We start from the raw sequence: 13,117 nt of genomic DNA on the forward strand, positions 1-13,117 counted from the left end.
AACCTGGAAATGTGAAAGTTCTTCCGTATCATGTGTTTTTTTTTTTCTGGTGCACCGCAAATAACTTCCTCCATTATGTCACAGAGACAGCTGGGCATATGGAGGCATTCCCAGGAACGGTGTATGCCTGGAGCTGTGCCACATGGCACACTAAATCCCTCTGAGGTATGTGATAATATGGGAACCCCTGTCATCTCTCTTACTGAGAAAACTCTGCTCTTCACTGACCTTGTCATGAAGTGTTCAAATAAACATGCAGGCGTGTCAGCTGCAAGGTAGGATTGCACTAAACAAAAGTTGTTGAATGAGTGCTGAACCAACCTGTGTGTGATGTGAAATGTGTAGCGGACATTTGGGGTCAGTCATTTTTTTATGTGTTTGAAAGAGGTCTTTTATGCTCACCAAGGCTTCTTTTATTTAATGAAAAACAGTGAGAACTGTAATATTGTGAAATATTTAAAGTAATAGAACTTTCCTGGCTTAAAATGAATAAAATGATGTCTCTTACTGAAATATGTAGTAGAAAATCCATGAAAAATGTACATGATTTAAAAATCCACGTCGTTTTATACTTATTTTGGACTATGGGGGACTTCATTACTTTGATGACATCAAATTGCACTAGGTGAGCTACTGGCGCTGCCTGTTGCTATTTTTACAACACAACTTGGAATAAGCAACTCGGAAAATGAAATACTGATACAATGCCAAATTGTGCGTTTTTTAATTGTAATTTTCAGTAGAAGAGCAACAAGAAAAGCAATGTAAATCTTTACTGCTTTCATAGTGATAAGAAGAGGAGCAAAGAACAGGAAGATGACTGGATGAATTAAACTTCATAAAGACCTGCGTCTTTGTTCTTTTCACTTTAGCCCTGATGCTTTTAGTAGACCACAGTTACTGAAAGAGCTTACAATTGGCAGAGACAAGAAACGCTAGATGCCATCCTGGCAGGATGTAAACATGCCAACGCTTGTCATGACGCTGCAGCCACTGAAAGAGTTTCTCAGGGTGTATTTCACTCAATATCCGGGGACCTTTAGACTCCTTGTAGGGAAAAATCGATGGTATGACATTTGCAGGAGTTAAAGTAAATAAAAATCCTGAGCCTGAACATTTTTTTTTTTTTGGGGGGGGGGGGGGGGGTCTCGAGTGCACTCGTTCAATCCCACAACGCATTGCAAAAACGAGTGTACAACCGATGAACACTCAACAGCTAGAGACAACCCATAATAATGCACTGTGAGAGTCACGTGCCGATTGAATTCACGATCCGCGTCTCACCAGAAGATGGCGCCCGCAGCTGAATCATCCATCCGTTCATTTTACAATGCGCTCGTCCACTGCGTATTACAGCGTACAACAGTTACACGTTCATTGTGAATTGATTATCAAATTGTTTAACTAGGGTTTATACATAATTTCCGTGACAGAGTTCAAGATAAATCATTTAATCTTACTACTGGAGCTGCCCATTTGAAATGATTATTAAACAGTAAACACACTATGCAAAAGTGGCAGTCCTTCCGGTGCACTTAGTGTCCGAATTCACTCACTCGTTTTCATTCACTCCTTCAAGTGAACTGAATGAGTGGACTAATGTAGAGGTCTGCGCATGTTCCACTTTTAAGACGTATTATAGCCCTGCATTTCAGCCCGCCATAGATCAAACGCGGACTAAATAATTATATTTTAGACATTCAATGATGATAATGCTGTCAGCAGCATTGAGCGCATCTTCAGCACAGCTGGATTCTCCGTTCAAGTAGTTGGCTAAAGCTTGCCACAAAGCACCAGCAAAAGTAATTACCATGACTGTGAAATAGCAAGGAGATATTTAAATTATTTATTTATAAACTATTGTTTTCTGAGTCAGCTAACGATCCTCCTCATCCATGTCCTCATTGGACGCGCCTTGCATCTTTACGGATTAGCTACATAATAAAAGAGATTTTGTTTTCGATTTGTTTTATTTCGTTAAGTGCTAATTTAAAGCTTTCTACATATTTATCATGTCTGACAAAAATAACGGTTAAATAGTTTCCACAAAAAAAAAAATGTCACTGATCGCCTATATCCTAAAAAAGGCGTTTTAGCTTCCACTCTCCGCACAAACGATTGGATATGTGCCAAATAGCGCACACACACATACATAAATACATATACATAAATATATATATATATATATATATATATATTATTTTTTTTTTTTTAGCCAATTCGTGATTTGTGAAGGCAAATTCAAACAAAGAGTAGGTCACTGTCTGCCGCCGTCTGCTTGGTCCTTACTTTAAGAAACAGCTTACGTTTAACGAACAAAAAAAAATGCTCCAAACGTTTTCTCTCTCTCTCTCTCTCTCTCTCTCTCTAAACTAACTTAATAAAAAAGAAACGAAATTATAACCACTTTGCCATTACATGCAAAACTGAACTATTTTAATTGCCAAAACAGTATAAGTTGTTTTGGCAAAGGGGAAGGGCTCGGGTCAGGAGTTAACAACCACACTGTTTGCGAAAAATCAGTCTGCATAACCTTATGAAGATTTTGGCACTCCAAACGTGGCTTTGCCCTCTGGAGTAACGCTGATAAACTGATAAACAGTTGCCCACGGAAAAAAACACCATCAGTAGGCTACCCCCACTTTCCGCGCTTATGAGACCTTGCAAAAAATGCACGACGCAGAAAGCACTGGTCCATGAGTGCATAACAGTTTTGAGCGCAGGCTGTAGCCTACAGGTGCTCGATAGGAATGAGTAAAGCGCAGATTTGCTGTTTAGAAAAGACGTCGGGAACGGGATATTGTTACCGCCCGCTCCCGTTCAAATTACACCAGAGTTACCGACCGCAACCGCTTTTATTTGGAAATTTATTCCCGCGTCGCAAGAAATCTGGTCGGGTCCCAGCACCAATTATTTCTGAATCCTTTAACTATTGCTAGGACATCACCCCCAGGCTTCATAAACTTGCGCTCAATTTTTTTTTTCTCTGACAACGCTAACGTGACAGACGTATGAGTGTCAATCATACTGTGTTGCAAGGACCCGCCCTTCTCTGCTTCTGATAGGCTTGTAATGTTCGTTAAGGCTGCGTTCCTCTCATATGATTGGTAGGTGAAATAAATTGTCTCGAAAATATTGAACCGCATGCGCAGGCTCTAAAATATAAATATATATTTTTCCCTCACGGCCGCACGCCGGAGATCCGGCGCGGTGCCGGAATACTTTAAGCCCTGCATTTGGTTTAAGCCTACGCTTATATTCATCACCACCTGTAAGCTCTTTCAGTAGCTGTGGTCATTGTATCAGTCATTTATTTACCGAGTTGTGTTGCAGTAAAAATAGCAACAGGTAGCACCAGTAGCTCACCGAGTGCAACCATTTGACATCACCGAAATAATGTCACCCCTCATAGTCTAATATATGTATAAAATTATGTGAATTTTTTCTAAAATAACATAAATCTTTATTGGGTTTTCTACTACATATTTCAGTAAGAGACATTATTTACATTATATTAAGCCATACAAGTCTTAATATCCAGGGTTCCCTTTAATACATTTTAAAATGTAATTAAATCCTGTAATGACAGCTAAATTTTCAGCAATTCAGAATTTATTCTAATATGTGACCCTGGACCACAAAACCAGTCTTAAGTCGCTGGGGTATATTTGTAGCAATAGCCAAAAATACATTGCATGCGTCAAAATTTTTTATTTTTTTTTTATGCCAAAAATCATTAAGAAATTAAGTAAAGTTCATGTTCCATGAAGATTTTTTGTAAAATTCCTACTGTAAACATATCAAAATGTAATTTTTGATTTGTAATATGCATTGTTAAGAACCTAATTTGGACAACTTTAAAGGTGATTTTCTCAGTCTTTTTGATTTTTTTGCATCCTCAGATTTCTGATTTCAAATAGATGTATCTCAGTCAAATATTGTCCTATCCTAACAAACCATACATCAATAGAAAGCTTATTTATTGAGCTTTCATATGATGTATAAATCTCAGTTTTGACAAATTTAACCTTATGACTGGTTTTGTGGTCCTGGGTCACATATGTGCTAAAGATACATTTCTTATTATTATCACAATTGAAAACAGTTATTAAACAGTGCCGTTTAATATTTTTGTGGAAACCATGACATTTTTAAAGATTCTTTAATAAATGCAGAGTTATAGAATATAGACATGTTCTGCACTGTGGCTCTAGGATCACTGTCACTATATTTAGTTTCCTTTCCAACGAAAGGAAAGAAGACAAAAAATGACAATAAACCTACTTTGATGTGAATTACGGTCCTTGGAGCATGTGTTAGCTAATCAGAATGAAGAATTACCAATGATATAATAAACTCTACAAGTGTTTATCACTCACTCAACTGTGTCCTCCCAGCTGCACCACTGGCGCTGATCGAGAACCTCCATGTCAAGCTTGAACTTGGCCAGGCAGAAGTCCTCAATAGCATTTCCATAGTGACTGCTGCATGCTGTCGTTAGCACAGACAGATTCACTGCAAGAGACAAAAAATTTAAGGTGAGGAAGGAAAAACATTTAAATCATACTTTTATACCCTGCAGATCACTCTGTTAGTTTTGTGTGAAAATATATTCACATAAATTGTGGAGATCAGTGGTATAAAAACATCACAAATGAGACCTGTTTTCCCTAGACAAATTCTCTCAAGATCAAAAAATCTGTGCTATGTAATTGTAGATCTCTTTACTCTTACTGCATGTTAACAATTGTCTCATGTCTATTTCTAGGAATTGGAGTTTTTCCTTCCTAAAAGTAACCACATGTCATCTATTTTAATATTTTCCCCATAGGAATAATAATGCAACGGGATTCGTTTTTAGCCACATCCCTAGAATATGACGAGTTGTCGACTGTATCTGTCACTTGTGTTACGTGATCTAAATAACCAAAGAATCAGCAGAAAGCAGAAGTACACTACCAGTCAAAAGTTTTTGAACAGTACGATTTTTAATGGGTTTTTTTAAGAAGTCTCTTCTGCTCACCAAGCCTGCATTTATTTGATCCAAAGCACAGCAAAAACAGTAAAATACTGAAATATTTTTACTGTTTAAAATAACGGTTTTCTATTTGAATGTTTCAATTGTAATTTATTCCTGTGATTTCAAAGCTGAATTTTTAGCATCATTTCTAAATTCATATGATCCTTCAGAAATCATTCTGATGTGTCTCAATAATAACACTGTTCACAGATACTTTCCTCAAAACTTTCTCATTAATCATAGTTCATAATGGTTAATGGAGTGTCTTTGCTTCAATATAGACACTGTGGCCCACTGCTGATATCACAGAAATTAATTTAGACTCACCCTGCAGTTTGTAAAAGCCGTAAATCAAGCTTAAATTGATTGAACCCGGGACATTTCTTTAAAATTGAACATCACTTCCAGATAACAAGCATTCGTGCTGTAATTAGTCAGTTAATTTAATTTTACAACTAAACTCTCCTACAAAGCCAGTAATTTATTAAACATTCTAGATCCTCGCATAGAATGTAAAAGGAAAAAAAAAACTCGAGGGGAGAAACAATGATGAGTCATTTCATTAACTCTGATATGATGGTATTAATGTGCAGCTCTCGGAAAAACAATTGCCTTTCAAATAGAGAAGACATTGTCTGTCATTGACTGTCATTTCTGTTCATATCTGCTGCTTGCTCTCCCTCCTATTGTTTCATTCTCCTAGAGATCTACAGCACTGTAAAACCTAACAGTGGAATTCGTTAAATGAAATGAGTTAATTTAACTCAAAAATTTCTAAAAGTTATTTCAACTCAATACATATTAGTGATGTAAACTCAAACGCGAATTATGTTAAGTAGAACTCATTTTAAATAAGTTACTAGAAATTAATTCAATCTATTATTGCCATACACTCTATGTCTATGTCCGATCACAAAATATTTAAAATAAATATAAGCTTAATCCATGATTTCTAATATAGTTTTTCGAGAAGTAATAATATAAGGTTCTAGATTATTAGATCTTTCATTACTAGATAAATAGCCTAACTAAATGGTAATATATTACTTTTAATAATAATTAAACAACCATAATAATAAACTATAATAATAACGATAATATAATAAATACATACATCTATTTCATTTAGATTTAGATTTATAATTTTAAAATAATTACTTTGACTGAAAAAATGCGCGCGGTTTTTGAAAAAACCCGGAAAATATTTTGCCTCCAGTAAATCACGTCTGCTCATCCTCTCACTCACGTCACGGGATCACAGCAGGATGGATTGCGACATAGTCCTGGAAAATATCAGGTAAATTAAGCTTTTCAAACGTCTTTATTGCTGTTTTAAGCACTTTCAAACGACTTGTGTTTTATTGTCAACTTTATTGTGTGTAACGTTGTCTAGCAAAGATCAAGCAGCTATGGCGTCATTACATCAAAGTTATCAACGGCAGGTGTTAAATATGCAGTGTTATACACAACGTTTTGTCAGTGATAAATTAATAAATATGTTTTGTGGTTTCTCACAGTCGGACACAAACGAGTCCAGCAATTTTTATTTTTAAACTGGAGAGGCGGCTGACAGACTAACGTTATCTTCCACATCTTTAACCGTCACTCGCGCCACAGCTCTGAAGCAAGGTAAAGCAAACACACATTCCCTATTTTCAAAAATGTTTAAACTTTTTGTTAATCGTTATTTATTATTTGCTTTGTCAGTTTCATCTAGAATATCCATGTGACGCTGACGTTTAACGTTACTATACTCGCCGAAGCCCGGTGAGGAGCGTTTATACTCTGTTTTGTTAACCTTAAGTTAGTTAACATTTTTGACTGTTATTTGCTCCTTATGTTGTCTTATTTAAAATTCATACTAACAAATTGTCATGTTTTTTACATCAATCTTTTCAGAGGGTGGTGTGATGTCATTGGCAACAAGCTGCTGCAGTATAAGCCTAAAATGAAGTAAGTAGAATTCACATTATATTTATATGATGGGCTTTAGGATATATACAAATTGATGGGCTTTAGTGTTTATTACGAAATTACAAGATGTAATTTGTCACTTCAGTTTTTATTTTTTGATGAATTGCTATGAATGCAATTGCAACTGTGTCCAGAATTAACGTTACCAGCAGCACAAATTCTCTCTCTGCTCTTCTGAAGCAATACTGTAATTTTATGTGAATATTAGATTTGAAATTTAGACCTAAACAATTATCAATGGTGAATACACAGCACAGATGAAAAATGACAAATCTCAACTAGCATCCCACAAGAATAACATCATGACATCTAAGGACCAGTAATGTTTGTAGTGTGCTACCATTTTGATTCAGTCTGAACATCTTAAATATCAGGTTGGCTGTCATTCTGTCAGTCTTTTTTATTTTGTGTTGCTTCAGAAGAATACCAGTGAAGTCTTTTAAGTTGTGATTATAGTTATAGACTTAATTAATACAGATGAAAAAAAGATATTTTATGGGTCTGGGAACATTCCAGTTGCGTAGCTGTCTATGGAGGCTCAGAAAGTTCTCAGATATCATTAAAAATACCTTAAAGGGATAGTTCAAACAAAAATGTTTAACTCAAACCATTGCAGTCTGTCAGTCATATAATGGCAGTCAATAGTTACCAAATCTTTGAGGGAAAAAAAACATACACAGACAAAACCCAATTAAACCCTGCGGCCCGTGGTGATACATTGAGATCTGTCTTGTGCAAGAAACTTAATAGTATTTATATCATTATTTACCTCTGATCCACCGGAACTTTCCGCTGTATGGAGCATGTTCACAACAACCGGTGCATGGTGCGTCAACGTGCTCTGGCGATGTAGTCGGTGAAAAGTCAACACTCCCGGATGAGTTTGCACAAGGAAACGTAATCTTTTAGTTTTTAATCAATTGCCAGAATCAGGATAAGCACAAGTAATTATCAATTTGAGTAGCCACTTTGCACTATGTAAACAATGAGTGATGTGTACGCATGACAGACCGCTTCCGTGCGTGCATCTACTATGGCAGATCACGTTGACGCATAACGCGCCGGCTGTTGTGAGGACAGTAGAACGTTGCCATGGATCAAATAAATAAAAGGACAGTAGACCGGTTGCTCACTGAAGCTAAGCAGGGTTGAGCCTGGTCAGTACCTGGATGGGAGACCTCCTGGGAAAACTAGGTTGCTGTTGGAAGAGGTGTTAGTGAGGCCAGCAGGGGGTGCTCACCCTTTGGTCTATGTGGGTCCTAATGCCCCAGTATAGTGACGGGGACACTATACTGTAAAAGGCACCGTCCTTCGGAAGAGACGTTAAACCGAGGTCCTGACTCTCTGTGGTCATTAAAAATCCCATGGCACTTCTCGTAAAAGAGTAGGGGTGTAACCCCGGTGTCCTGGCCAAATTCCCTCCACTGGCCCTAGTCAATCATGGCCTCCTAATAATCCCCATTCATTGAATTGGCTCCATAACTCTCTCCTCTCCACCTGTAGCTGGTGTGTGGTGAGCGCACCGGCGCCGTTGTACTGTGGCTGCCGACGCATCATCCAAGTGGATGCTGCACACTGGTGATGGTTGAGGAGAGATCCCCTATATGATTGTAAAGCGCTTTGGGTGTACGGCAATACACAATGAAAGCGCTATATAAATGCATCATCATCATCATCATGGATCAAAGGTAAATAATGATATAAATACTGTTCAGTTTTTTGTACAGATAGTTTTGTGTCTCAAACCTCAATGTATCGTCACGAGCCACAGGGTTTAAATTGGAATACGGGCTTGGAACAACATTAGAGTAAGTAATTCTCATTTTGGGGTGAACTATCACTTTTTCTCTCTGTTCTGTAATAAAGAACCTTAGATTGTCAAATTAAATGGTAAATTAGTAAAATGAGTTTATGTAAATTAAATTCAATCTCTAAAACATTTAGCTGATATTCACATCTGAAAATCCTGCTGATAAACAACTCTGGAAGTTGTGATGTGAAAATTAAAGTACTACATGTTTTTTGTTTTACATTGGGTACATACCTTATTGAATAAACACTTTCCCGATCCTTCACACCTTTATTATAATTTATGAAAATGTAAATATGTCTGATTTGTTTTGATATGATATTTGGTGACGTACACTAACAAAACTTTTACTGCATTTAGAAAACGGAAGCCTGATCAGGTTCAGATGGCAGCTGTCACCATCACTGTTAAGGAGGAAGAGGGAACATTATTCTTAAACCCAATGGAATGTCAGCAGAGACCACGTCAACTAGATGAGCCCCAGAGACAGATCATCATTGAAGACCTCATCACCTAGACAGCCATCCACGCAAGACCACGAGAACCAGATGAGTCCTCTCCAATCTGACTTTGTGGCAACCTGGAACTTTTGCGTCTATGTTAATATTAGTCTGTTTCTTTCTTATTCTGAGGTTGCTGTAGCCACCAGGTCTAGTCTGTATCCAGATCAGATGGTCACTGCAGTAATGTAAAGTTGCTTTGACACAACTTGTATTGTAAAAAGCATTGTATAAATAATTTTGACTTGGATGTTTTGATTGTATCTAAAGATGATGTCTGCCAAGTCTTGGCTCAGTGTACAGGTTTTTTTTTTTTTTTGCACTAATGTATTCCCTTATAGTATACATACTTAAATTTTGTATAGAAAGTACTGTTAATATTAAGGAAAAGCTTTTTTTTATTTATTTTAAAATTGATCCACTGTGTTTCATATTATTTATTGTTATTATTTTTAATATTATCAATTATAATTAGCATTTTAAAAAGGGATATTGTTAAACATTTCCTTGTTTTTGCTGTCTTTGCTTATTTGGTGAAAAGTCTGATAAGATAGCGTAAATGTTATATTTTTAACTAAACAGACCACTTATTTTTATTTATGCTTTAAAACATTTGTTGTATTTCAATAAATACTTAAGAAAACCCACCTGTTCTGTCATTATTACCAGTGTTTTTGGTACGTCTTATGTAACTTAAATGGTTTAAGTTCATCAAACTCAAAGCAATAAAGGCAATCGGTTTCCTCAAACCATTTAAGTAGCAAAAAGTTGATAAGACTTAGTTGGATTTGTTACCTGAATTCAAACTGACTGAGTGGAATAAACTTACATTTTTTAAAGTTGAGTTTACTCTAATAATTGCCTAAGCTAATGTTAAAAAGAATAAGTTAATTAAACTCAATGTATATGAGTTTATAGTACTCATATTTTTGGGTTTTACCAAACTTAAATGGTTTGAGTTACCCTAACTTGTCGGGTTTTACAGTGTAGCACTACAGTAGAGCTCTCGCCCCCAATGAAGTAAAGAAAGGTGGCTGATCAGTATGAGAGACGGGCTCACGGTCAGAGCCGCAGTGACACCGCTCCCCTCGGCTCATTGTTAGTCAACAACAGCTCTATCACATCAATTATGTGACAGGTGAGACTCCTCAAGAAAAATAAAGAGAGGAAGAAACATGTTTGTGTGAGGTCTAAAATAGAGAATGTCTACGAGATTATTATCAGACTTTCTATTAGAATCCTGAAGGATCCTAATGGAAATTCACTGGATAAACTGAATCCCTACAGGAATTTTGGGCTTTTTTTATAGGATAGTGTAAAGGATAGATTTGGGTTTTGTATAAAACTTGTTCCCAGTAGGGTTGATTCCAAATTATGATTCCAAAGAGAATCCTTACACATTCCTTTTGTCTAAGATCACCCAGGTTGCAACTAAAATCATTTTATTAGTGACAAAAAATAAATACCAGGCTTGAAATCTTAATGGGAAAGATGTGCTATACTCAGGACTTTACTCATTTAGGGTTTTTTAGTGTAACATCATGCAAATGAATGTAACATCATAACATCAAACCGTATTTGCAAATAAAAATAAACTTGCCAGTGGAGAGATGAAAGAATGATGAAACTACAAAATGCATAAGAGAGCATGCATTCATCAAACACACTATTGCATAGTATCTGAGATAGATATGGGAATATGTTTCTGCTTTATTTCATACATAAATAACACTGGATATCAACCATGAGTAAATCCTCCAATGATTAGAGCTAGCAGAGACTGAAATGGAATATAGCTGATTTTAAAGACTTCTAAATGCAACACAACAATCAGATATTCCTGGAAAGAAATATTTATATGCATCATATTGCTTCAAAACTTGAAATCAACTGCTGCAGGCACAGAAACCTCCAGAAATGTTGTATGAGAATCGTGTTGTAAACATTTACCAGTCTGATTTAGTCTCGCATAGCCAGACCTTTAGTTTAGACTGACGGCAGAACGTCTGGGAACCTTGGCCACTTTGAATGGCCAAGGCCCGCCTAAAAGGCCATAAGACTGACAGGTAAAGCAACTAATCACATTTCGTTTTGTGCCGCGTCATGTTTAAAATTGCTTAAAATACATATGTAAGTCGGTGCCGACAGCCTTGTGGGCAGCGCGCTGACATAGAGTGCCACTGTGCTCCGGGCGTCCCGTGTTCAAATCCTGACTTGAGGACCTTTCCCGATCCCACCCCCTATCTCTCTCCCACTTTGCTTCCTGTCATTTCTGATCTGTCCTATCACAATAAAGGCAAAAATGCCCAAAAATAAATCTTTAAAATACATATATAATAGCAATAAGGCTATAATAATTAGTTAAAATAAAGTATCAAAAGCAAGTACTCATACAGTATGTGACCCTGGACCACAAAACCAGTCATAAGGTTAAATTTTACAAAACTTTATATATATATATATATATATATATATATCATATGAAAGCTCAATAAATAAGCTTTCTATTGATGTATGGTTTGTTATGATAAGACAATATTTGGCCGAGATACATCTATTTGAAAATCTGGAATCTGAGGGTGCAAAAAAATCTAAATACTGAGAAAATCACCTTTAAAGTTCTCCAAATTAAGTTCTTAACAATGCATATTACTAATCAAAAATTACATTTTGATATATTTATAGTAGGAATTTTACAAAAAATGTTCATGGAACATGATCTTTACTTAATTTCCTAATGATTTTTGGCATAAAAGAAAAATCTATAATTTTGACCCATACAATGTATTTTTGGCTATTGCTACAAATATACCCCAGCGACTTAAGACTGGTTTTGTGGTCCAGGGTCACATATGGTTTTATTTAACAAAACTGTAACAATGTGTTATAACAAATGACTGCAGAGGGCCCTAACGGCCTGAAGATTGTTTTTACACTTTGAGCGATCTAATCCTTGTTTAATATTGGCTGAACAACATTTAATTCAAATGTCCACTTAATCTTTAATATTGAGCCATTTTATTTCTACAAAAATGTTACAGCCACTACAATTTCTTGAATATGTAGACATCAGAAAGTGTAAACTTGAGGGTTTGAGCTTTTATTTTTAAATTAAGATGAACAGTTAGCATGTTTAGAAAGATATTGATGTATTCTCCTGTGTTTGTGTAGGTTTATAAATGATTTACCTTACAAATCTGATGAAATGGCATACTTTGCATTCCCAGATTAATATTATAATAATCCTGAACTTAAAGGAATATGCAGAGATGGAGTCTGTGATGCTCCACACACGTAAATTATTGTGTCAAAATACTGCGCCCTTTCCAGCTTACTATGTCCTTCTATATATGATTTAGCAGCTTTTACACGTTTTTTCCGTGGTTTAGACAGCATAAATTAGCAGAACAACATACTCAGTAGTACATTAACTATGCAATCCATGCTGTTGTTTACATCTGAGTATCGCCGATATGGCCACACATCTGGGTAGCTGACCAAATTGTGACGTAAATGCAAACACTAGTCAAGGAATCGTGACTGCTCTAGTCAGATTCCCATTATTGCAATTCAAATTAAACTATATAATGTTTTATTTACTTGTCATTGTCTGTTTGTACTTGCATTTGCCTCTTGGCAGGTGTTAATTCTGCATGCTGACTTCAACATTTCTAAAATAAGCTACTGAGTAAAATTACAATCGTACAATATTCCTCTCTCGCTTTTTGTTTGTGTGCCAGTGTTTACTCTTTCGCATGCCAAGAGAGTCATGTTTTTGCACATTGGTGCTGCAGTCAGTATCATTCAAAAGAG

At 36.1% G+C, this 13,117-nt stretch overlaps 1 protein-coding gene across 1 annotated transcript in view; it reads right to left on the reverse strand.

Moving 5' to 3' along the window:
* Positions 1-13,117, reverse strand: part of ramp1 (receptor activity modifying protein 1) — a 47,659-nt gene that overhangs the window by 17,593 nt on the left and 16,949 nt on the right. The window contains exon 2 of the mRNA XM_073846262.1: positions 4,380-4,515. Coding sequence (XP_073702363.1) covers positions 4,380-4,515 — 136 coding nt within the window. The remainder of the gene's footprint in view (positions 1-4,379; positions 4,516-13,117) is intronic.

The sequence above is a fragment of the Garra rufa genome, chromosome 8, assembly GCF_049309525.1.
Source record: "Garra rufa chromosome 8, GarRuf1.0, whole genome shotgun sequence".
NCBI classification, from domain to species: domain Eukaryota; kingdom Metazoa; phylum Chordata; class Actinopteri; order Cypriniformes; family Cyprinidae; genus Garra; species Garra rufa.